The sequence below is a fragment of the Misgurnus anguillicaudatus genome, chromosome 24 (assembly GCF_027580225.2).
Source record: "Misgurnus anguillicaudatus chromosome 24, ASM2758022v2, whole genome shotgun sequence".
Classification (NCBI taxonomy): Eukaryota; Metazoa; Chordata; class Actinopteri; order Cypriniformes; family Cobitidae; genus Misgurnus; species Misgurnus anguillicaudatus.
In genome coordinates, this window is record NC_073360.2 from 29,543,585 (window position 1) to 29,570,954 (window position 27,370).

The window sequence follows — 27,370 nt, forward strand, 5'->3', positions numbered from 1 at the left end:
TTCGCTGACTATGTATGCTCGGTCTCTCAAGCTTCAAAAATGCTTAAGACACAAAACGACGAAATTCTTCAACTTACAAGGACCTTAGGCAAAAACCTCAAAGATATTTGTGCAATTTAATAACATTGTGTCACAGCGTGAACAAGTTTATGTTGGGCGGCATTCATTTCATCTGAACTCTTCGACATCAGTCTGAGATCAGAAGAATGTTTTTAGTAGCACGGTACCCCGTGGACCGCCTCCATGATCCCATGGGTGAAAATCCTGCGGGGTCTGGCACCCGTCCACATGTCTGATGGTCAGTCTGCACTGTCAGCAATTCCCAGCTCTATTCAGAGCTCAAGCTCTTTTTCAGTTGTTGAGCTTTGTTTTCTCTTTTGCTCTCTGGACAATGTTTGTCTTGACATGTTCGAGCGCCCACATAATTTGCTTTCTTTTCCAAGACGATACTGTAAATGCAGAAGAACAACTTTTTCATCAAAATAAAAATAATACATACGATTAAATATAATACTATTTTGATACACTATGCTGTTTTAATACTTATGTAGTTCAATTGCGTTAGCAACGCAAAGATCACGGGATCGATTCGAGGGGAAAATCGGAAAAAAATAGAATAATATATAACGTTACAATGCACTGTATTTCAAGTGGCTGCCAAATATAAATACAATTTACATAATTGAATTGACCTGAGGTTATTTTGACTTCCTACTAAGTGGATTTAACACACAATAACTGTATGCAAAATTAAATCCTTTTACAGTTTCTTAAAATCTTGAAAGGAACATGCCTGGACAAGGGAGAAAAGCGTTAAAGGGGAGTGGCTTAAATCCGATTCAAATGAACGAATCGGTTCGTTCGGACGGTTCATTCAATCGTTATCGCTGAAAATTTCTTTCCGTTATTTCAAACTCGTCACTCACAATAGACGATGCAGGCTGTGCAGCGCGCGCGTTACAATTTCACCGAGTCATTTCTTGCAGCCGAGTAATTCACAAACGCCTAGAGAACCGGCTCAATTGAATCGTTCGAACAAGCCTTTAGTTCGCGATTCGGACAGCAGTAAAAAAGAAAGAGGCCAGCTGAGGGGGCGTGTTGCGCACGTTTATGCTGAAGTTGGGCAGCTTTGCAGATTGAGAAGGGAGGCACGGAGGTACACGGAGGAGACCTCATTCAGGTGTTTAGAGGAGTTGGCAGTGGACATGCCCAGGCCTGTATACCATCATTGACACCGGGACTCATCTCTTCACCGGGTTTAAGTGCGCAAAATGAACGGAACAGCGGACATCTGCAACCACTGTCGGAACATGATAAGGGAGAAGGTACAGTGGTTCTCTGTCTTTATGTGTTTGTGTATTTAAACTAGCTTGTATCAATGCATTTACAGCAGCCTAAAGTTTGCATAAATAAATACTGAATGAATGAATATTGCAATGGATATGATGCCATGGATGAATTAGTATTATACCCATATCAATAAAGATAATTGCATTTACATATTTACAATAGCTTATGTGTTTCAAAAGAATAAATAATCATGATTATGATGGTGATAATACTAAATAAATACGGCACTGGTTTTATAATATATTTTATATTATACACTGTACGTTTTTGCTGCCTAATTTTAAAGTAAAATCAAACTGGCCTTACAGATGATTTTAACTTATTATTCTTAATTTTGAATAGTGATGATTTGCTCTGACTTAAAAAGAAGTTAAATTGCTTAATGGGTTAAAGTAATGTTTAAACGCTAGTTTTTTTATGTTTTTCATTTTTCAGTGTAGTATTACATATTTCTTATATCACTTATGATCCAGCCCTTGTGAAATGGTTGTACCACAGGTAAAATAAGAAATAAAAAAACATGGGTACTAAAGTAAAACAATGGTGTTTTTTGTAAGGGAGAGACGCTCATCTAGCAAGTTTAAATAGTGTTATAATGAGATCATAAAAGTATAAAGGCCAGGGTGAGTTTAAAAAGTTCAAGCTGTAATCACATTTGATTGCATCTCTTTCTAAACCACTCATTTGAAATTCTCACCTTATCTTTCTTGCTGTCTTGTCTCTTTTCTTTGGTTGCGAACTGTTATTTTTAGCTATCATGAGTCACATTTAACACATGTGACCTACTTCTGCTCTGCTCATCTTTGTCTCCTATACACCCTGCCAAAGTTCTTGTCTAAAGTCAAACTGGACTTTACTACAGAGACATGACCTGCCGTTTATCAGATTGAAGTGCTGGTTGAATGTTTGAGAGCTGTTGGTTCATCATCCTGTCTGTGACCACACTGGTAAATATTGTGGGTTGTGGTTGTATGCAAACCTATATTGAGTATACATGACAGTGTTTGTGTATTTTGAGCGAAGTGTGTTATGTGAGGTTTGGTCAATTTGTGGGAAAGACACTTTTGGTAACTTGTTATGTACATGCTTTTGACCTGTTGCTTGGGTTGTGATATCTGTCATGTGACATGTAGCTATCTCTTTTCAACTGGCGGTTACCCTCGCCGGGAGGGGTTCCAAATCTATCTCTGTTTCCTCAGGCCTTGACCTGCAGAATGAAACATGCTTTAAAAAGTACAGCCAAATTAGAGCATAATTATATAAAAGTGGAACCAAAGGGTTTGTTTAGCTTATTGCCATTAGGGAACGCTTTCCAAAACCTTTTACTAAGTTCTTTACAAAATCATCTACTCTGTCTGTATATATCTGTCTTTCTGTTTGTCTGTCTATACCTATCTGCCTACTTGTCTGTCTGTTACAAAGTTCTTTACAAAACCATTTATCTACTCTCTTTCTGTTTTTCTGTCTATATCTATCTACACATACATGTCTATCTGTCTTTCTGTCTATATCTGTCTGTCTATATTTATCTACCTACCTGTCTGCCTATCTGTTAATATCTTTCTTCCTACCTGTCTGTCTGTCACTCATTTTTTTACAAAACCATTTATCTACTCTGTCTCTGTCTGTCTGTCTGTCTGTCTGTCTGTCTTTCTATATCTGTCTGTCTATTATCTGTCTGTCTGTCTGTCTGTCTGTCTGTATGTCTATATCTGTCTACCTACCTGTCTGTCTGTCTGTCTATTATCTGTCTGTCCATATCTACCTACCTGTCTGTCTGTCTTTCTGTCTGTCTGTCTGTCTGTCTATCTATCTACCTACCTATTGTTTGCCTTTCTGTCAATATGTCTCTCTGTCTGTCTATATCTATCTATCTTCTTGTCTGTCTGTCTTTCTGTCTATTATATGTCTGTCTGTCTGTCTGTCTGTCGTTCTGTCTGTCTGTCTTTCAATTATATGTCTGTCTGTCTGTCTATATCTATCTACCTGTTTGTCTGTCTATATCTATCTACCTGTTTGTTTGTCTGTCTGTCTATGTTTATCTACCTACCTGTATTTCTGTCTGTATCTGTCTGTCTGTCTGTCTGTCTGTCTGTCTGTATCTTTCCACCTACCTGTTTGTCTGTCTGTCTGTCTGTTTATGTTTATCTACCTACCTGTCTTTCTGTCTGTTTATATTTATCTACCTACCTACCTGTTTGTCTGTCTGTCTGTCTATGTTTATCTACATACCTGTCTTTTGTGTTTGTTTGTCTATATCTATCTATCTACCTATCTGTCTGTCTTTCAATTATATGTCTGTCTGTCTTTATCTATCTATCTATCTATCTATCTGTTTGTCTGTCTATATCTATCTACAAACCTGTTTGTTTGTCTGTCTGTCTGTGTGTTTATGTTTGTCTACCTACCTGTCTTTCTGTTTGTCTATATATAGTGTCTATGTCTATCTACCTACCTGTCTTTCAGTATGGCTGTCTGTTTATATCTATCTACCTACCTACCTATCTGTCTGTCTTTCTGTCTATATCTATCTGTCTATATCTATCTATCTATCTACCTTCCTGTCTGTCTATATTTATCTACCTGTCTGTCTGTCTGTCTGTCTGTCTGTCTGTCTGTCTGTCTGGCTATCTATCTATATCTATCTACCTTCCTGTCTGTCTGTCTGTCTGTCTGTCTGTCTATATCTGTCTGTCTGTCTATCTATCTATCTACCTGTCTGTCTGTCTGTCTATATCTATCTACCTACTTATCTGTTTATTTGTCTGTCTGTTTATCTTTATCTACCTACCTGTCTGTCTGTTTATATCTATCTACCTACCTGTATGTTTGTGTATATCTGTCTGTCTGCGTCTGTCTGTCTGTTTCTTATCATATCTGTCTATTTGCATGGCCGTCTGTCTGTCTGTCTATTATTTAACAAGCTATTTATTAAAAGTAATCATATTTTTTTTAATAACAATTTATTTGCCAAACATAATGTGCTACATTTTTGTCAAATTAATTCTTAATTCATTCTTTCATTTTTTTAGTTACATTGTCTGTCTCCACCTTTATTGGTCTTCTTCACTTGTTTACTTCCATCTATAACTCTGAAAAAAGCAACCATAATTCTTCTGTGGAATTTGAACAGGAATTACAGGATCAATACTGTGACTCGCTTCAGTTCTTTAGTGTTTTGCTGTTTCTTTTGTTAGACAGTCACACAGAGAGAGAGAGAGATACACAGAAGCTCTTTATAATCGGACAAGTTTTGCTGATTCAGCAACCAACACACTTCCTGTTCCTCCAGCTGCTCCGTGTGCTGGCGTGACATAATCGACCAATGAATCGCACTGCCCTATTACCACACTTATTGTGACCTGTCGGGACAGCATCACTCCCTTGATTTTTGGTATTCATGTTCGGGCAGAAAGCCTAAATGAGAATTACAGATAATCTAAAGACTTAATGTCATAGTGCCATAATAGTGAACCGTTCAAGCTGAATTGCATTGTGCCAGCGTTGCATAATCTTTTATGTGTTAATGCCGTCATTCAGAGACCTTAGACTCTTACACAATCGAAGCGATCACCATAGGAAGATATCCCATAGGATATAAAAATGCTATGATGGCAGAAGATGAGTAAAATACTTAAACTATAAAATATACTTACTTAGCATGATATGTGGGTCAGATGTATATGTAATGATAGTACATTGTGGATAAAACATATGTTTGCTTTTAGTTTTTTCCTGCCACTTGACACACAATAATTTGCAATGATTTCTATAATTTCATTAAAACTTAATAAGATTTCTTCAAAAATTATGTCACATTTTATTTGTGTGTAATATTTATTGATTTACCGATTTTACAGACGCTAGGACACATTTCTCAATACTTAGGTCACTTCACACAGTGAGCACAACAGAAGTCTATGTGGGCTAAACTGAGGATCAATTATCATTGCTTTGGCACAAAATGCATTCAATGACTACATCTCTCAAATTTCATAAATTATTTTCTCTCTCAGACACAACAACTGGCAAAACTCTTTGTTTTTGCACATGCTTACATACTGTTTTCCAAACTGTTAAACTTATGTTCAAAACAAGAACATAATACAAAACTGAATAAAACAGCAATTTGCTACATTTCTACAGTAATATTTTATTGAAATATATTTTAGATTTTAAAATAAAATGCTATAAAAACTATTGGATAATTGGACCAGCCACAGCCGAGTAGATTAATATTACTATTGTATCTATCTGTATCAGTGGATGGTGTGTATACAAATTATGGTATTTTGGAATTATGCAATGCAAAAAAGTAAAAATAAATAAACGACAAAATATTGACGAATTCTGCATCATGTCTGATTCATTCCAGTATATTGCAGTGAATTATAAACAGAGATGCAAGAAAACATTGTATAGCGCTACATGTTGTTAGTCAGTCCTTGCAGAAAAACGCAGTTTTTTTGTGATTGTTGCTGGCAAAAATCCTTGATTTTTCGGCACGTTTTCTTAAAAAATGCGATGGAATATGCGGGATATTTATGCAATTTATGCGATGGAATTGCGAGAATTTGCGAAAATTGCGGAACTTGCAAAAACTGCGGAAACTTGCAAAAGCTGCAATGATGTTCACGTCACATAATCACGTCACTTCATAACGTTCCCATGGCAATAGAGGACAGGGCGCGCTTTTGGGAAGTAAATGCAACATTTTTCAACTTTCTGCTAATATATATGTGACTTTTTGCTACGAAAATGCGGAGATGATGAAATCATGCAAGCAATATTTTGTGCGCGGAAATATGTAATTAATGCGGCGAAAGTGCGTCGTATTTGGAAAAATGCAGCCCCGCATAAATATGCAGACTTTGGCTGATTATGCAATATATCGCGTGATCGCACAATCGTGTTTTTCTGGAGGGAATGGTTAGTGTTTTTTAGGTCATTGTTTTGTGGGTGACAAAGTGTGTTTGTCGGCTGTCAACCTTTGCTAGTGTTCTGAAAGAATGAGTTGATTTGAGACCTGAATAGGGTTTTGGTAGTTGTAGTGCATTTTGAATGTGAAATGAACTGCTTTGCCAAGCTAAAAGTTGGTTAGGAGAACTGTGTGAAGAGTTTTGCAAAAGTGACCTAAGTATTGAGAAATGTGTCCTAGCGTCTGTAAAAAACTGCAACAGATTATTTTAACAAAGTGTCTTTTAGTATTGTATATAGTAGCACAAATAGACAGATATTATGGCTTTAAGTTTGTACCCATGTATGAAATGTTTTCTAAAACAATAGAGACTTTTTAAGGACAAATCCCATATAAATTGAAGGACAGTTGATGACAGGAGAAATTGATGTTAAAGGGGCCACAAGACTTTTTAAAGATGTCAAATAAATCTTTGGTGTCCCCAGAGCACATATGTAAAGTTTTAGCTCAAAATATCATATAAATAATTTATTATAGCATGTTAAAATTGCCACTTTGTAGGTGTGTGCAAAAATGTGCCGTTTTGGGTGTGTCCTTTAAAATGCAAATGAGCTGATGAAATTCAAACACTGATCACATAGATGGTGGTTTGTTGCAATTAAAACTCAATTGTGCTTTTCTCTGCACTAAATGGCAGTGCTGTGGTTGGATAGTGCAGATTAAAGGGTGGTATTATTATAATAAGAGCTCCTTATGACATCATAATTTCAACAACCTATTTTTTTCATGTGCTTGTAGAGAATGGTTTACCAAAACTAAGTTACTGGGTTGATCTTTTTCACATTATCTAGGTTCATAGAAGCACTGGGGACCCAATCATAGCACTTAAACATGGAAAAAGTCAGATTTTCATGCCATGGCCCCTTTAATGTGAGAACAACACCCTAACAACCACTCAGCAATGCCCTAGCAACCACCCAGAGCTTCTTAAAATAGTAATGCCAAGTACTGCAGAGACAAGCATCATTCACATTTTCTACAGAGAATGTTAAAAAACTAGTTTGTGGATAAGCAACAGGTGCTCTGATGATCAGTCGAACATGAATAGGAAGACTGTTCAAAAAATATTTTACAGTAATTCTTTTAGCCTAATCAGCCTTTAATAAACATTGATCCTGTTTGTCAATGTCTCTCATTAACACTCCCACTTAACTTGAAATCAAAACCAACCACTTATCCTCAAAATAATCTGAATGAAGGCTCAATAGTTGTCTAGTGACAGGATTTTACATTATAACAAGAGGTCATGCTTCCTTCAATTTTACTTTATTCTCATTTCTTTTCTATTTCCCCTGCATGCTTGAACTATTTTCTCTGTGACTCATTCCATTTCTAAACTTATTGGCCAAAGGAAACAGGCTGATTTATTATAAACTGAGCACACAGTAGGTTGCTTACATAAGTTCTGTGTGTGTGTGTGTGTGTGTGTGTGTGTGTGTGTGTGTGTGTGTGTGTGTGTGTGTGTGTGTGTGTGTGTGTGTGTGTGTGTGTGTGTGTGTGTGTGTGTGTGCATTTGTGCATTTGTTCTACATCCACCTAAGCTGTCATAGCGACAGGGATCTTCATACTTTTACCTAGAACATAAAGGACATCCCTAAATGTTCTCTTTAAAACACACACAAGCACATGCCTCATCTCCCCAGCTGAAGGCAGCCGGCCAGGAAAAGAAACAGATTGGATTCCTTGACTCCCATTTTGGATGAAAAGCTTTACTGAGTAAAAGCATAAAACTGAAACAATAACACCCTTTAATACTTTAAACCCCACATGTCAAGTACCATTACTCGGTTCAGACACTTTCACTCTAATCCAGGGCCTGTTTGATCATGTTTAATGATTAAGACTTAAAAAGATCAAGGAATGGCTTTTTGAAGTTTTTTTTTTGCTGTGGTATAACTCCTATTGTCTTCTCATGAGAAAATTAAAGGGATAGTTCACACAAAAATGCAAATTCTGTCATCATTTACTCAATCTCATGTTGTTACAAACCTGTTTAAATTTCATTGTTTTGATGAACACAAAGGAAGATATTTTGAGGAATGTCTGTAACCAAATCGATCGTGGACCCTATTCACTTCTACTGTATATTAGAAAAAAAGAATACTGTGGAAGTAAATGGGGTCCACGAATGGTTTGGTTACAAACATTTCTTTAAAATATCTTCCTTTGTGTTCATCAATACAATAAAATTTATACAAGTTTGTAACAACATGAGGCTGAGTAAATGATGACAGAATTTTAATTTTTGGGTGAACTATCCCTTTAATGCAAATATCTAATCACAGTAATACAGGTATAATAGTATTTTCATAGTAAAGTGGACTATACATTGCCCTTGTAACATGTTTACATTAGGACTGTGTATCGCCAACAATTTCCCGATACGATACGTATCCCGATACAAGGGCCCCGATACAATGCGCATCACGATGCAAGACTATTTTGAATGACACTTTTGTTCAGAATTTAGTAACATTATTATTATTATAATTATCCGTTTATTGTACATTGAATAATCAGTGTTGTAACAATTGTGTTTTTGCCATTCATTTATTAGCTTTTGGGGTAACTCATAGAAAAACTTAAAATCTCAGAGTTAGTACTTTTTTTTTTTTAAAGCAGTTTTACAAAGATAGTTTCTTACTCTAGGCATTATATTTGTCTCTCATTTAATTATTTTATATCCAGTGTTGGGGGATAACGCATTACAAGTAACGTGCACTACGTAATAATATACCTTTAACTCTACAAACTCCGCGGGACACATGCTTCTTTTCCATATGGATCACGGAACGGATCAACAGCGATTCATCACGTTACTTTCAAAAGTGCATCCGAATCGATACGGAAGGTGCTGTATCGATGTGCGCATCGTCAGGCGTCCATGACGATGTATCGTCGTATCAATATTTTGAACACAGCACTAGTTTACATGGTAATATTTGTCACCAAATAGTGCAAATATTTACCACAGTTATTGATATTACAGAAAATAAGCATTATTTAAAAAATGTACCACAACAAAACTCTTAAATATTTTAATTTTATTCACCTCTTGCATAACATTTTTAATTGTTTTCATTTTAGTATTTTCTTTGTCATCATTTATTGGCTTTATTTAGGAAGTAGAGTTAAATATCATAGATTTAAACTAATTAAAACTTATAGTAAGTTGGTGTGTTTTGTCAACCCAGGTAAAAAAATACATAAAATAGGATTTAATTATTACTGGTATTTAATATACTTTTTATTAAGTGCTCTAAGGTAACACTAAGGTGGAAAAGTCATGCAATACATAAACCAAAGTCCAATTTTGCATGCATATGATATGCCAATCTTTCCCGTTCACTTAACACCATGTATCTTTTCATGTCATTTTGTGTATTGGTATATTTTTTCTATTTTTAAACCATTCTCGGTTCGGGTTAGATTTGGAATTTGGATTATAGGATGTCATTTAATATGTTGGTTTCTCAATTTTTGTCTACTTTTTTAAACCAAGCAACAATGGTAAAAAAAATGAAAAATTGAGAAACCAATACATAAAACGACATGCACTTTTAATATTTGTACAGTGCATTATGAATGTGTTAGCATTTAGCCTAGCCCCATTCATTCCGGTTCCAAACAGGGATGAATTTAGAAGCCACCAAACACTTCCATGTTTCCCTATTTAAAGACTGTTACATGAGTAATTACACGAGTAAGCATGGTGGCACAAAATCAAACTTTTGTGTGGAGCCATGGGAATGAGTGGTGCTGGGCTAAATGCTAAAACATTCAAGAAGCGCTGTACAAAGAGTCAAGATGCATGCATTGAAAAAAGATAGGGATGTATTAATTCATCTAAGCTGAGGTAAGAACATAGTAAAATAAAGAAAAACGGTGGTGTTTCCCTTTAAGTATCGTTTTAGTACAATAAGGGTGTTTTCACATATGTTGGTGCGCACCGTGGTCCAGGATTGACTTGTTTGTTGTTAACCCACAATATAACACCCGGCTCACGTCACGACGGAAGCCCAGTGGCTCAAACATGTGGAGAACTTCCTGTATTTGGTTCAGCCCGAGGTCCAGCAGTGTTCACAACACAGGTGGTTTGCCACAGAGTTCGCAGCCGTTTAGTGCGGCTGTTGTGTTCACACTGACCCAAACGAACCGTACTCGGAGCGACACATCATTTGGGCCGACCTAAACAGTGTATATGTGAAAGCACCCTAAGTTATTTTCAAGACTATCGGATCGAATGTAAAAACCAGCGAACGTCATACGTAGACCTCAAGACAGCAGTATAAAACCATAAAAACAGCTGATTCATCGCCCCTTTAAGCTTCATATGAAGACCGTGTGCCTATACTGTTTTGTGAATTTGTATGTGTACATATTATCTGTCCCACGCTGTTTGAGGAAGACCCCTTCCTCTATCAATGGACACTCATGCTGGTGTCATAACAACAGAATCGTTACCATGGTACCACAGTATGACAGTCCTAAGTATTATCAGTGCTGATATTATAGTCTGCTTTGATTGGTTGGAGGCAGCGATGCGTTTTGCAGGAGCAGGTCATAGTGCTGTGTCAATGTTTCCATGTGTGTCAAACAGACGGGATGAGCCAATCAGTAAAGCCTCAGCGCAAATGTAAACAGATGTTACACACTTCAACCACAAAGAACAAACTAAAAGGATTTCAATTAGTTTCACATATTCTCTAGTCCAGTGGTTTCCAAACTGGAAATCCCACAATCCCCACCTCACTTGACATTTCTACAAGCACCTATTTTAAGGATTCTCTTATGGCAAATCATGCTGTAATACAAATGTTGGGTTTTTCATACCTATGGTTGAGTAAAATGTGGACAAAGCCAAATGTTGGGTTTAAATAAACCAATGGTTGATTAAAATATAATTTTACCCAACCAATAGTTAAAACAACTCTGCATTTTAGAGTGAAAGACATGACTGAGTATGAACCATTGTGAAAGTTGATTTCTAGCACTTGCTGGAAATGAATGCAGACTTGGTGTGAAACTGACTCGAACTCCAATACAAACAAACATTGCAAGTTCATGCACACCCTTTTCATTAATAAATGAGCCTTTATTCACAGATCTTTGGATATAAAGTGTTATTTTGTACAAAGGTAAATGGTTTTAATTAGTGATGCACCGATGCATCGGCCGCCGATATTTATCGGCCGATTTTTGATGAATTTGAAACCATCGGCATATCGGCAATAGCACGAGAAAGGCCGATACCGATTGTTTATTAATTAACCGCATAAAGGCAATGACTTGCATGTCTGTTGTTCAATTAAAATGATTTAATGTTTGGGTGTGCACTAGGACTGTTCCGAATACCATTTGAGCTTCGAAGCTCTAGTAGAAATCAAATCAAATATTCAAAGCTTCGGAAGGAGGAGCTGAACATACATATTTTTCTCTTTAATAAAGGCAGGAATCTGTGTGTGTATGTAGCGGCGTGCCTGTCACGCGTGCTGCGAGAACAGCATTAGTGAAACAAAACACCAGCAATACTTTTAATAAGGTAGCCTAACATTTTTCTAACAAACAAACACTCCCGTATCAGAAATTAGAAGCATAGTAATTATTTATTACGTAAAGGGTAACTTAGGCCATTTAAATAAAACAACGTAAATAAATGAACGAATTAATGAAGTTCAACAAACTGTAATAAAACGGTAGCATACTTTCAAAATCAAGTTTATTTACTAACACTTACACCATCCAATATGTTTTTTCATCAGTAAACCAATAAAGAAGATATTTTGCAGAAACCCCAGTGCTCCGTCATGCAAGTCAACCGATCCGCCACTTTAAACATGTATATCTAATACAAAAGTAATCCCCCATAACTCCGTGTGACATATTGACGTCTTGTGAAGCAAATCAATCCGTTTTTGCAAGAAACTGAACGTTATTTACAACACTATTAGCGTGAATGCCAAAGCAGGAAGACCGCTTTCCGTTTGAGGCGATCTCTTCTTCTACTGGCTGCGTTTGATGGCTGTTGGCTATGGATGTTGATCTCTCTGCGCCACCTATAGAGCTGGAGCGTGAAGCGCACTTCCTGCTTGGCAAAAGCTCTGCATTAACGCTGTAAAATATATATATATTCGAATCTCAAAACTGAAAATCAAATGTCAACCAACGGAACGAATATTCGAACATTCTGGTCCAGCCCTAGTGTGCACTATACTTAAGCACAGACAGAAAACCTTTGTTGAGCTGGCTCAAATGTCTTGGACAATAAAAGAAACAGACTGCACTTTAGTGGGGCAAGAAGTCTAACTTTTTTTGAAGTAGCAATATTTATACTCTGTTTAAAGAAATAGCACTGGCATTATTTTATGTTTATTAAAGAAATCCATTGTATGTAAAAATAAATTGTTAATGTTGTTAATAAAAGAAATGCTGAATAGCAAAAACCACCTTTGAAGGTTGTCATGTTGTCTTATTATATTTGTTTTAGCTTAATTTGTGCCTCTTATTATGTTGGTCAGTTGAATGTTAATTAGATACTATCCATGTTCAGTAAAAATAATTTGATGCAGAAATAAACTAGCTAATAGAACAACTGTATAGTGTTGTAAACTGTTTAATATCGGTATCGGCATCGGTATCGGCCAGAAGTTGTCTGTTTAAATCGGTATCGGTATCGGCCCAAAAAAATCCTATCGGTGCATCCCTAGTTTTAATACTAATACACACATAATATTGGACAATATGCTATATTAAAGGATTAGTCCATTTTCTTAAAAGAAAAATCCAGATAATTTACTCACCATCATGTCATCCAAAATGTTGATGTCTTTCTTTGTTCAGTCGAGAAGAAATTATGTTTTTTGAAGAAACATTGCAGAATTTTTCTCATTTTAATGGACTTTAATAGACACCAACACCCAACACCCAACTCAACACATAACAGATTTTTTCAACGGAGTCTCAAAGGACTACAAACAATCCCAAACGAGGCACAAGGGTCCCATCCAGCGAAACGACCGTCATTTCCGACAATAAAAAAAACAAATATACACTTTTAAAGCACAACTTCTCGTCATGTAGATCCGGTCGTGATGCGCCAGCTGACCCCACTACGTCACCGCAATACGTCATGACGTCAAGAGGTCACAGAGGACGAACGCGAAACTCCGCCCCAGTGTTTACAAGCGTCTTGAAAGAGGACCGTTCCTACGTTGTTGTATGTCAACTGATACTAATTAATTTGGTTTATTACGCAAATGTGCGTTCTATATATGTAACACGTGACCTCCCTACGTCACTACGCATTTACGTTAGGTCGCGCTGGACCGGACCTTGACGAAAAGTTGTGGTTTAAAAGTATATGTTTTTTATTTTTCTTGTCAAAAATGACAATCGTTTTGCTAGATAAGATCCTTATGCCTCGTTTGGGATTGTTTATAGTCCTTTGAAACTCCGTTGAAAAAAACTGTTAAGTGTTAAGTATTAAATGTTGGGTTCTATTAAAGTCCATTAAAATTTGAAAAATTCTGCAATGTTTTCTTCAAAAAACATAATTTCTTCTGGACTGAACAAAGAAAGACATCAACATTTTGGATGACATGGTGGTGAGTAAATTATCTGGATTTTTCTTTTAAGAAAATGGAATATTCCTTTAAAGGGATAGTTCACCCAAGAATGAAAATAATGTCATTAATGATCTTAAGACCTCCGTTCATCTAAAGAATACAGTTTAAGATGTTTTATATTTAGTCCGAGAGCTTGTCCGAGAGCTTTTTTATCCTTCATTGAAAATCTACATACGGTATACTGTCCATGTCCAAAAAGGTAATAAAAACATAATTTAAGTAGTCCATGTGACATCAGTGGGTCTGTTAGAATGTGTTAAAGCATCGAAAATACATTTTGGTCCAAAAATAACAAAAAAAAGCATTGTCTTCTCTTCCGTCTGTTGTGAAGTGCATGCGTGAGACTAAAGTCACGTGACTGCAGTGACACGGATGACACGTTATCCTCAGACATGTTTGGAAAGTTTTTTTTTAACATACAGCGTGCGTCTTCCTAAAAAAAAAAAAAACAGCTGGGGCGCACCAGATAACACGTCAGCTGCGTCATACGTCATCCGTGTCACTGCAGTCACGTGACTTTAGTGCACTTTACAACAGACGCGGAAGTGAAGACAATGCTGAATAAAGTCGTAATTTTTGTTATTGTTGGACCAAAATGTATTTTCGATGCTTCAACACATTCTAACTGACCCACTGATGTCACATGGACTACTTAAATGATGTTTTTATGACCTTTCTGGACGTAGACAGTAAACCGTATGTAGATTTTTAATAAAGGGTCAACAAGCTCTCAGACTAAATATAAAACATCTTAAACTGTGTTCTGAAGATGAACGAAGGTCATACGAGTTCGGAACGACATGAGGGTGAGTCATTAATGACATTATTTTCATTTTTGGGTGAACTATCCCTTTAAGCATATGGTGTATACATTGTGTGACTGATACAGTATGTGTGTGTGTGTTTTCAGAGAGAGGATGTTTATTATTTGGAGGATACACAATTGTATAAAGTTTTGGAAATACTGTCCTCTGTACGTCTGTTTCGTGCCAAGTAATAACCAGCTGAGCTTCAATCTCAGGGTCACCTGACCCACAGATGGGAGGAGTCTATAAATAGAGGATGTTGTGTTTATTAATTATTACATTTCATGCATACTGCATATTGTGCACACAGTAAACTACATTAAAATACCTTATGGCCATAGTAAATGTTTTAAACTACAACATTAGTTATTCTATAAGACGTCTGTGTGAACTTCAGAGATCCTGATGTCATACATTCACTAAAAATGACCATAAAATCAGCTTGTTAAAACTGGCTCAAGAACGTGACATTTTTCAATAAGGTTTGACTATCTAAATACATTTTTGGGCCAGTGTACACACTGTAAATGTGTTTCAGTGGAGCTGGTTAATAGAGAACTCTCTTTTATCTTTTTTGTTTGACTTCCCTGCTGTCTGTTCACATTTCTTTATGCAGTCTATTTACACTTTATAGGCAACTCCTTGTCTTTTTCAAGAAACCAGTGTATGTAAAACTCCAACAAGCCCCTCTCTGTTATAATGAAAAACAAAACTCTCCTTGTCTTCATGTTGCACAATCTTTCCTTTCGCTTTTTTATTTCATAAGCTACATTTGGTCCTAGTGTAGGTCCTACTGTCTAACAAGTCTTTAGGTAAATACCTCTCAGACTAGAAGCTAGTTAACTAATAACCAACACTTCACAATCACATTTTCAAAACAAACTTAACATAGAGATAAAGAGCAGCTTTTCAAAACAATTAAATATATTCTTCGCTTTGTTAAAATGCTTGTGTGTTTTGTGTGCAGACCTTTCTTATTTCTTGGTTAATGTTTTATAAACACTTCAGGTTTCTGTCTTGCACACAGAGTTAAGGCAAAACATTTTCGACCGCAAACACAACACCATGTGTGTATTTGTGGTAGTGGGGTCTGGGAGGGGGTTGTATCCTGAAAAAAACAGGACGCTGGAGAGAAGAAAGGAAAAAGACATGAAGCAATAAGTGAGGTCAAAAGTGACAGGGAAAGAGATTTGGTGTGTCCAGAGCACTGAACTAAAGTGACCCTTTCAAATGACACCCTTACAGCATTATAGCCAATCTAGCAGACACACAGAGAGAGAGAGAGAGAGAGAGAGAGAGAGAGAGAGAGAGAGAGAGAAATGTAAACATAGTTTTCGTGGAACTCCTCAACTTTCACTGTAGCTGGAACAAAAGCCTGGGAGGGTTTTTCAAAATAAGCTTCAACACTACAATTATATATGTCCTATAAAAACATACAATACTGTTGTATTTGTTAATACTAGTAAATGGATTAGCTAACGTGAACTAACAGTGAGCAATATAGTTTTTAGCATTTATAAACCTTTGTTAATGTTTGTTAATGCCAATACAGTTGTTCATGTCTGTCTTGTGCATTGAAGGCATACTCCAGCCAAATATCAAAATGACCCCATGATTTACTTACCCTCAAACTACCCAAGATACACGTCCATCATTTTTAGACAAACACATTTGGAGTTATTTTAGTGAATGTCCTTGCTCGTCCAAGCTTTGTAGTGTTAGAAAACAGGTATCAGTGAACAACTTCTGACTTTAAAGGGACACTCCACTTTTTTTGAAAATAGGCTCACTTTCCAGCTTTTCTAGATTTTCACCATCTTGGAATCCATTCAGCTGATCTCCAGGTCTACCAATTTTATCATAGCTTAGCATAACCCATTGAATCTGATTAGACCATTAGCATCGCGCTCAAAAATAACCAAAGAGTTTCAATATTTTTCCTATTTAAAACTTGACTCTTCTGTAGTTTCATTGTGTACTAAGACCGACAGAACATTAAAAGTTGTGATTTTCTAGGCAGATATGGCTAGGAACTATACTCTCATTCTGGCATAATTATCAAGGACTTTGCTGTCGTAACATGGCTGCAGGAGACGCAATTATATTAAAGCAACACTAAAGAGTTTTTGCTCTTTGCTTCCCCTACAGGTTGGAAGCGGAATTGTCCATTACCACTGTTGTAAATAATTTAGCCTACTGCAGCAAAGCTGGCTCTGATTAGATTGTAGGCCTGCCATAAAGCAAGTTTTTGTAGTTTTCACTCGAACTACAGGACCGCGACCCGACGGTTGGAAACTTCTTTAATGAATGACTGAAACTTTTTTGGAAACGCTATTTTAAGAAAAAAAAAACTCTTTAGTGTTGCTTTAAGTAGTGCCCGAAAATAGTCCCCTGCTATTAAAAGTAACCAAGGGGACTATTTTCATCTGCTGCGTAATGTCGTTGCGCCTCCTGCAGCCATGTTTCAGCAACAAAGTCATTGATTATTACATCAGAATGAAAGTATAGTTCCTAGCCATATTCTGTTGCTCTTAGTACACGATGTAACTACAGAAGAGTCAAGTTTTGAATAGGAAAAATATTGAAACTGTTTGGTTATTTTTCCAAAACGGTAAAAATCAAATGTTTAATTCTAGGGGAGCTGGAAAATTAGCATATTTTCAAAAAAAGTGGAGTGTCGCTTTAAACCCCAAAAAAGAACTAGCTTCCAGTTACGACGCAATTCACGGGAGTCACTGCCCAACGTACCTATGGGAATCAACGCTCACTACGCTAAAACTCTCTCGTGAATTGCATGTCCAAGATGGCATTGTTACCCGAATCTAGTTTGTTACAGTTAAAAAAAGTTTGAAATATGGATATATTTTTATAAAATCGCTTCAATTACCCGCAGCAGAAGACCTTTATTAACCCCTTGGAGCCATGTGGATTACCTCTGTGAAGGATGAATGCACTTTTTTGGGGGTATGAAGTCGGAAGTTGTTCCCTGTTTTCTCCTATTTTAAAGCTTGGAAAAGCAAGGACAGTTACTCAAATTACTCCAAATGTGTTTATCTGAAAGATGATGGACATGTGTATCTTGGGTCATTTTGATATTTTGCTGGAGTGTCCCTTTAACTAATGTCAACAGTTAAAACTTTTGATTTTAAGGCCCTGTCCACACGTACACAAATATTTTTAAAATATACCTCTGTCTATGCAGTTTGGCCGTTCGTCCACATGCAAACACAGTATCAGGTGACCAAAACCAAACTTTTATGAAAACTCCTGCCATGGTGAAGATTTTTAGAAACTCCGGTTGCAGCGTTTTTGTGAGTTTTTGGCCTGTGACGTGCTGAGCGGGAAACTCTGCAATGGCTTCTGATTTGCCAACATTATAAATATATCGCCATCTATTGGTTTGGCATGCTATTGACAGCGCAAGGTTTTTGCGTGTTCGTGTAGATGCAGAGATTTATTTTTTAACGGAGGAGGGGAAAACTCTGTTTACAAAAACACTCGTGTACGTGTGGACTAGGCCTAAAAATGTATTAGTAAATGATGAAATTAACATGAATAAATGCTGTAGATGTATTGTTCATTGTTAGTTTGCATTGGCTAATGCATTAAAAAGTGCAAAACTTTCAAACATTGCTTTAATGTAACCTAAAAATCTAACTTAAATATCATTTATCAAATGTTTTTTGTTTTGTTTGTTTATTAGGAAAAAGGAATGAAGATGTCAAGACGTATATCAACAGGACCAAGTTCATTTATTCCAGAAAATGAGGTAACAAAACGGCAGTAACTTGGTTTTTCAATATTGCACAATAATGCAATGGTTGTTTATTTTTGGACTGTTATATCATGGTATTACTTAAAGGAAAACACCACCGTTTTTTAATATTTTACTATGTTTTTACCTCAACTTAAATTAATTAATACATACCTATCTTTTTTCAATGGGTGCACTTTTAATCTTTGTACAGCACTTCTTGAATGTGTTAGCATTTAGCCGAGCCCCATTCATTTCTATGGCTCCAAACAAAAGTTTTATTTTGTGTCACCATACTTAATTAGTCTAAGTTGAGGTAAGAACATAGTAAATTATTGAAAAACTTTCCTTTAAGTATTTTATAATGTACTCTTTCTATACTTTCCCACACATTTACTCAATCCCACTTCACCCAGTACTATCAGGTTTTCTTTCTTGGGTGAGCTGGTGTTCATTTCCAATTTGTTTTAAGTTCAGTCAGTTCAGGAGATGAATTTCACTAAATCTGTGTTAAGCATGCTGAGAGATCTAAGAAAGTGTATTTGGATTGTAAATTGAATTACGGCATCTGTCCTTACTTTGCTGAATTAAGATGAACCTGAATCAGAGTTCAAATCTTTCTTGGCAGTGTTGTTAAGAAAAGCACATTTGATCCTTCTTCCAAAATGTGTCATAGTTGTTCTTTCTATAACTTCGACCCTGGCCAGAGTAGACACTTTATTTAATTTTACACCAATGTACCAAAATATACAAAGGAATTGCCATTTATATTCTTTAGAGTATCTTGTAAATATGAATTAATTTATTTAATCATTCAGATGAATATATCAAAGTAGCATCATCATATGATACTTCAGTGTACCATGGTACTGCCATAGTAAAAGCACTATTGAGCACTGCAATATTGTCTGTTTGGTTAACAAAGCATTACCAAAATGGACAAATTGTGCCCTTCTCTGACCCTTCAGATCATAGGAGCTGCGCCCCTGAGTGACCCCTCAGCGATGTATTTAGATGAAGAGTATAATGGGCGTGTCGATAACCTGACACAGGTGATGGGGCTCCACCCACATTACCTGCAAGCCTTCCTGCGGTGTCACTATTACCTCCTGAGGATGGACGGCCCCCTACCACTACACTACAGACATTACATCGCTATAATGGTACATAGACACGCAAACTACTTTTTAGTTCAACTTGAATAGTTTTATGAGCAACTTTGTTCTGTTTCCAGGCCGCGGCACGACATCAATGTTCGGCACTGGTGTGTCAGCACGTGCAAGAGTTCGAGCAGATAGGCGGGTGTTCTGATTGGCTGAGAGGTTTAGAGTTCTGCCCGCAGCGACTTCGCAACCTCAATGAGATCAACAAAATCCTTGCGCACAGACCGTGGCTTATTACCAAGCAACATATACAGGTGACATGTACAGGCTGTTTAGTGTGGTGTACACTTGAAGGGATAGTTCACCGAATGACCTAATTTGACCTCAAGTTGTTCCAAATCTATATTATGTATACATTTCTTTGCTCTGAATGTTTGTAACCAAGCAGATCTGGGGCACCATTGACTTCCATAGTGGGACAAAATAATACTATGTATGGAAGTGAATGGTGCCCCAGATTTGTTTGATTATTAACATTTTTCAAAATATTTCAATTTGTGTTTATTATAATGGATCAAATTATATTTAACGTTGTAAATTACAATTTTCTCTTCTCGCAGGCTCTGGTGAAGACGGGGGAACACAGCTGGTCTTTGGCCGAGCTGGTTCATGCGGTCGTCCTCCTGGCTCACTTTCATGCCTTGTCCAGTTTTGTATTTGGTAGCGGTGTCAACCCTGACCCTGAGGTCACAGAGGTCAGCGGGGTTTCGAATGACCTTTGCCCCCCGGCTATGGCGAGTCTGTGCACCTGCCACCTATCAAACAGCAACCAGGCCAACAAAAACTCTCAGCGTAACGCTGGGGTAAGATGAGCTCACGAAGTTTCAATAGTTTGTCGTTTTTATGAGCTGCGCTTGCATACGACACATGTGCTGTTGTTGTGTGTCTCAGAGTGAATTAGAAGCTCTGATGGAGAGAATGAAGCGACTGCAGGAGGAGAGAGAAGATGATGATGCGTCAGAAGAGGAGATGTTCACACGCTTCGAAAAAGAAAAGAAGGAGAGTCTTCTGGTTGTGTCTGCAGGTATTACAACACACTGTCTAAACATATGATAGACTTCTGTTATGTTGATATACAGCTATTCATAATTAGAAATGAAAATAACAACTATATTTAATTTATTATTTATATATTATTTTTAAGTGAATAGTTTTGTTAATAATTTTGTTTGTTTCTGTGCACAAATTAAAAGTAAACTTAAAGAGTTTATGTCACCCAGTCTGTAAAAAACCCAGCTAATGTAATTTTTTTTGTCATTTAATATTTTCTACATAAAATCATCCTATATGATGTAATGAACATTCTGTGAAAACTATAACCTTGATATATTTAATACTGACTGAGTATGGTCATCTCAAAGATTGAAATTCAAGACTGGATTTCACAGGCAGGGACACGTATTTTATATTATCTAGGAGTTTTATGAGTCTATATAGGTAGAGTATATATGCATAATTGAATCATGTATTCATATTAGGGCTGTCAAAATTAACGCGTTAATAACGCGTTAACGCAAATTCATTTTAACGCCACTAATTTTATTAACGGAGATTAACGCAACGCGCAATTTCTGTGTGACCCTTGGTCCAGCCCATAGTTGAATGAACAGAGACGCAGACAAATGTGACTCTCTCTAAATGAGTAAAAGGTTTTCATAGAAATAAGAACATTAAGCAAATTGTCTACCAAATCCAATGCTCTAAATGCTCGTTGGACATCTGATATGATCTTTATTTATACGTCTGAGAGGTGTAACGTTACCGTCCTCCTAATGCTTAATCTAATACAAAGATGCGTCTCAATTCATTTTGGTTTCGCTTTTATGCATGACTTAGAAAATAGACTGCAGGACTTGCTTGATGTTAAAAGAGTCATTAAGAGAGATAAAGTTCGGTACCTGATTAATGTTAAAGAGTTAATAAGAGCGACAAGACTCAAAAGCGATCCCCTCACGCTGACTGACTGATATCTGAAGCGCGTGCACACAGACGCGCGAGTGCGCGACCCGGATATATAGACATCTACACAAAATTACAGTTTTACAAATATCTGTTTTGATAAGAATTCACGCAGGTAGGCTCTATAATCTGTTATGTTTTAAGTAAATGTTTGGTTAACTGTTGGGTAAAACTATCTGATGTGTAACATTATATTAGATCACTTAGATTTTAAGCAGTCAATGTCAATCAAACAAAAGGAAAAAAAGTTGAACATACATTGATGATGTTTTTGCTTTGTGTGTGCTAAATCTATTAGTTTTACCAGTGATTTTAAGGTATTGATGTGGTAATATAATGTATGGATGTGGAAATGTTTGTGGTAATTTGACTCTTTCAACTTTAAACAGGTGTAGTTCTGTCATATTTTGTTATATTTCAACAAATCATGCATTGTTCTATGTTTAAATAGAGAATGTCAAAATATGAACCACTATTTTTTTAAAATTTGCTAATTCCGACTCAACTTGCCAGCACAGGTCACAAATGATGCAGCAGCAAACAAAAATGGAGAAAGAAAAATCTTCTGAAAGGAAAATTCATATACAAAATAATGGCTGGTGATTCTGTTAAAATGTAAACAGGCTGTTGTTAACATACATTTGCATAAAGCATCTATATATGTATATATGATTAGAATATTAAAAACCTGAAAAGTGTTAAATTAGGGTAAATTTAGAATGGATAAAAATGTGCGATTAATTTGCGATTAATCGCAGTTAACTCATGAAATCATGCGATTAATCTAGATTAATTTTTTTAATCTATTGACAGCCCTAATTCATATATTAACACTAAAACAGTTTTAGACACTTCACTAAGAATGTAATATCGGTCTGTTTCTATTTGTTTTTATTTCTCTTTCCTCTATTTGTTTCTGTTTTTGCCCTATTTTCCTCTTTCACTTCCCCTTTGATTGTGTAATTTGGTAATAAAGAAAAATTAAAGGGAAATTTCACCCAAAATGTTCAATTCTATTATTTTACTATGCTATTTATGTCATTTACGTACCCTCATGTTGTTTTAAAGGAATAGTCTACCCTTTTGCCATATTAAACAAATGTTATTACCTCAACCTAGACGAATTAATACATACCTATCTTTTTTCAATGCGTGCACTGTACAGCGCGTTGTGAATGTGTTACACTGAAAAAAAGGATTCATTGAATTTAATCAATTTTTTTAAGGTAAGTGGTTGCAATCAATTTCAATGTTTGATATCTAAGCTACATTTAAACAAAAATTTTATATTTTATTTTACGTTACTAATCTTTTTTGTTTAAATGTAGCTTAAATGAATTGATTGCAACCACTTACCTTAAAAAAATTAATTAAATTCAATGAATCATTTTGTTCAGTGTAGCATTTAGCCTAGCCCCATTCATTCCTATGGTACCAAAAAAAGTTTTATTTCGTGGCACCATACTTACTGGTATAACTCCTCATGTAACAGTCTTTAAATAGGGAAAACACAGAAGTGTTTGGTGGCTTCCCTGTTTGGTATCATAGGAATGAATGGGTCCAGGCCAAATGCCAACACACTCACGACGCGCTGCACAGTGCACGCATTGAAGAAGGATGGATATGTATTGATTCGTCTAAGTTGAGGTAATAACATAGTTTAATATGGCAAAAGGGTAGACTATCCCTTTAAACCTATATAATTATTTTATTCTGTTAAGTACAAAATAAAAACATTTACATTCATATTTGAAGATGTAAGATTTTTATATGTACCTTGGAACAATAAAATTCTCATTTAGTTTTTCCTTACGAGATATATAAAGTGAAAATAGAATATTGCAAAAAAAATAGTATAGTTTAAGTTCAGTTTATAACCTAAGAAAACCTGTATTCTATAGAAACAATTTGTTACAAAAATTTTTAAATGGCATGTGGGTATGTTAATGGTGTAAAAATGTTATTTTTTGGGGGGTAAACTGTTACTTTAAAACACTTGAAAATCCATGCATTACAACTTTACAATTTGCATATTCAGAGTTCGACGAGGAGGTTGTGCCTCCCTCTCCAGTGGCTCGGTTTGTGGACGACTCGTCGTTTGGATACCAGGACTTTGCACGACATGCAGAAGACAACCCACCCACCTTTAAAGCACAGGACTACGATTGACACTCCCTTAAAAGTACACACTGCAACAAAAATGACTTTCTTACTTATTATTTTTGTCTTGTTTTCAGTACAACTATCTAAAAAATCCTAAATTAAGATGCATTTTCTTAATGAGCAAAATGACCTAAGAAAATAAATCTAGTTTTTTAGACAAAAAACATAACATTTAAGTAAATTTGTGCTTAAAACAAAAAAATCTTTAAAAATCTTCAACTTTTTTCTTAATCACTTAATTCAAGAAAAATTGTAGATTTTTTTTCTCACCCCATTAGATTTTTTTGTGTGCTTGTTTTAAGCACAAATTTACTTAAATTGTATATTTTTGGTCTAAAAACTAGACTTATTTTCTTAGGTCATATTGCTCATCAAGAAAATACATCTTGATTTAAGAATCTTTAGATATTTGTACTGAAAACAAGACAAAAATACTGAGCAAGAAAGTTATTTTTTGTAGTACACACGCCGTATTATCATCTATACACCAACCTTTAAATGACCCCATCAGGAATGGATAAAGAAGAAATGATTGACAGAACATCCCTGGTCTTTGTTTTCTTATCAATAGGACTACTCATGGGAGGATCATGGTTTCTCTCTGGTGAACAGGTTGTACTCTGACATTGGTCACCTGTTGGACGATAAGTTCAGAACCGCGTGTGACCTGACCTACTACAACATGGCCAGTCACGAAGGGGTGGACACTAGTATGCTGCGTAGGGCGCTGTTCAACTACGTCCACTGTATGTATGGAATTAGGTACGTGTGTGGGTACGCCAAGCGCTACTTGCAAAACTTAAATTTTTTTGTGAAAGGTGATCGGTTGTAGTTTATCTGACATAATTTCTAATTGAGGGGGGCAAACCATTTCTAAGTATTAAGGGACCCCCTATAAAGCACAAAAATATAAATTAGGAGGTCCCCTTGTTTTAATTAAAAATTAAAATACTACATGAATTTAATATTCTCGTGCTGCACTGCCACACAGAGATATTGGACATTATTTGTCCCAATTTCGCAATAAACTAATTCAAAAGATTTCTGTCTAAAAAAAAAATGTGAACTCTTAAGTGCCCACAAGCTGATTTCTGGAGGAATTGACAGATTGTTAGATTTAGGATTGGGTTAGGGGCTTTAAAAAATGTCATTTTAAACTATCATTACACATTAATTTGATGGTTAAAAAATGAGAAGGTTTTGAGTTAGGAGTAATTTGAGATTTCTATGATTACAGCATCCTAGTTTGTGAAGTCATGGTGACCCTATAATGACATGGGGCCATGGCCAAGGGGGGGCTTAGCTAGGGGACCCCCATAATCTTTGATATATTCAAACACTGCATAATTTGTATCACTGATCATTATGATTAAGCTGATTTGAAGCGAAAGTATTGATATCATCATTGGTGTTTAGTGGCTTTTGCATCTGACCTTCTCATTTACAATAATAGGCCATTTCTATGCATTTATAAACTGCATACTGCGCACAGTATTGCTAGCAAAAGAAATACGGCACTTAGTTAAACATAGACTCTGCATGCCTATAGCACACCCTAGTGTACAAATGCATGCTTTGACATCCAGTAGTAATTTTCTTCTGAGTACCAAGTCCAGCTTTTAACAGCTTTACCATGTTTCTTATTGTGTGTTTGCAGGTATGATGACTATGACTACGGGGAAGTAAATCAGCTGTTGGAACGAAGTCTGAAGGTTTACATTAAAACAGTGACTTGTTACCCAGAGAGAACCACACGTCGCATGTACGAAAGCTACTGGCACCAGTTTAGACATTCAGAGAAGGTTAGTCGTGTTATATAACAGTATTATATATATTAGTCAGATCGTATTTTACTTATTCATACGTAGAGGTGCATAAAATATTTTTATATTAACATATCTAAATATGATCTTTTTCTTCTACTCATCCAGGTTCACGTGAATTTGCTTCTGATGGAGGCCCGAATGCAAGCAGAATTGCTGTATGCTTTGAGAGCTATAACCCATTATATGACTTGACAAATCTGACGTTATACCCATGACTCATTTAATCCAAATTCACCCAATAGGGGCTTTCAGATTATTGTAGGATAAATCGTCCTTGTGACTCAACCAATCAGACTGAATAATTTTGATTCGGAAAGCCACCTAAGACGATGGCGACGATTCACATAAAACAAGATTGTGGGAGGATTTAAATGGGATGAGTCATACAAATCCCAACATAAAAATAGACTCGGCTGATTAAGACTTGACCCCTGAACAGCGTATGACATCATGACTTGACAAATCACATTTTAACGTGCAATATTTTCTCATTGAAAACTCATTTATACTGTAAGCTAAAAACCTGGAGGATTGTGTGTACATCCTTCTTAAAGAAACCTTTTTTTTGCACATCTGAGAAAATAAGTTTTCGATATACTGTTTTCTTTTTAGTAAATCACCAGAAATGTTAACAACTGAATGTGAGACTCCGGTGTGGAGTAAACTGCTTTAGATGATAAGACTTTTCTTTTTTTTAAGCTTGGTGCCTTTTTACATTCTTTAATGTACTTTGTTCACTTGTTTTTATTGAATGTATTGGTTTTTTTCAGATCAATTTAGTTTGTTTAGTTGTTTACCTTAAACCTAAAGCTTTTGTAGCATTAACAGTGCACTATCAGTCCTTTAATAGTTTCTATCATTCTCAGTGTTATACTTTAGATAGCAACATTTGTTTTACTTTATACGTTGCAAACTTTTAAGAATTTTGTTTTTAGGACTTTCAATACTAATTACACACTGCAAAAAATGATTTTCAAAAAATGATTTTCAAGAAAAAAATTCTAAGTAAAATTCTCAGTAAAAATATCTAAAAATTCTTAAATTTATTTTGTGTCGATTTGCTCATCAAGAAAAAGCATCTTAATTTAAGAATTTTTTGATATTTTTACTGAAAACAAGACAAAAATACAATAAAAATACTACTCATTTTTTTGCAGTGCACCTTGCGACTTTAATTTTCTTTGTTCGAGTGTGTGCGCGTGAGGTTCAACATGTAGCATATCTTACTTCTGTATGTATAGGACAAAGTATTTGCACATCCGTTACCCATATCTCCATGCGCGTGTGCCTCCGTGAAAGAAAACGGCATACGCAGGCATGTCAGAGTTCATTGTACTACTAACTACTTTTGATGCGATCATTGCGTTCCATCAAAACATTTTTCTGTTTGTTTATGTCACTTTAGGAATCATACATATTTGCACATATGTAATCAAGGTGCAGCATTGGTTTCCTTTTAAAATCTGTTAAGGTTGTCTGACAATAAATAAATGGTGTAAAGATAAGCTCTATAGAAGATACAAAGTGTTGCCTTATACATGTTTAGTGTCATTGAAGTGCCTCTAAAATGAAATTGACATTTCAAAACAAGTTGCCATATATTGGTGTCTGATGCATTTGATGCTTGTGAAAGTTGTGCAGGTGACTATGATGCATTTATTTTCTTTGGATTCATCTGGCATTGCATCTCCAGTGTCCCTACACAGAACTGTATTTCAATAAAGTTTTTAAACAAACTAATGTGGG

General features: G+C 35.9%; 1 protein-coding gene across 2 annotated transcripts; it reads left to right on the forward strand.

The window, feature by feature from the left end:
• Positions 1-1,010: 1,010 nt before the first annotated feature.
• sesn3 (sestrin 3) lies at positions 1,011-27,360 on the forward strand. 2 transcript variants are annotated; one of them, XM_073862917.1, is made up of 10 exons: positions 1,011-1,325; positions 18,463-18,528; positions 19,482-19,676; positions 19,748-19,930; positions 20,237-20,479; positions 20,568-20,700; positions 23,674-23,790; positions 24,368-24,560; positions 25,456-25,600; positions 25,730-27,360. In XM_073862917.1, exons 1-10 carry the CDS (start codon positions 1,272-1,274, stop codon positions 25,814-25,816), a joined length of 1,416 nt encoding a protein of 471 aa, XP_073719018.1. In that variant the 5' UTR covers positions 1,011-1,271; the 3' UTR covers positions 25,817-27,360. The 2 variants fall into 2 exon arrangements, with proteins under 2 accessions (XP_073719018.1, XP_073719019.1); XM_073862918.1 differs by lacking the exon at positions 1,011-1,325 and adding an exon at positions 2,228-2,297.
• Positions 27,361-27,370: the final 10 nt, after the last annotated feature.

Coding starts and splice junctions, on each gene's coding strand:
- sesn3 (XM_073862917.1), top strand. CDS start 1,272: ATGAACGGAACAGCGGACATCTGCAACCACTGTCGGAACATGATAAGG. Junction 20,701..23,673: donor TCTTCTGGTTGTGTCTGCAG/GTATTACAACAC, acceptor TTGCATATTCAG/AGTTCGACGAGGAGGTTGTG. Junction 24,561..25,455: donor CACTGTATGTATGGAATTAG/GTACGTGTGTGG, acceptor GTGTGTTTGCAG/GTATGATGACTATGACTACG.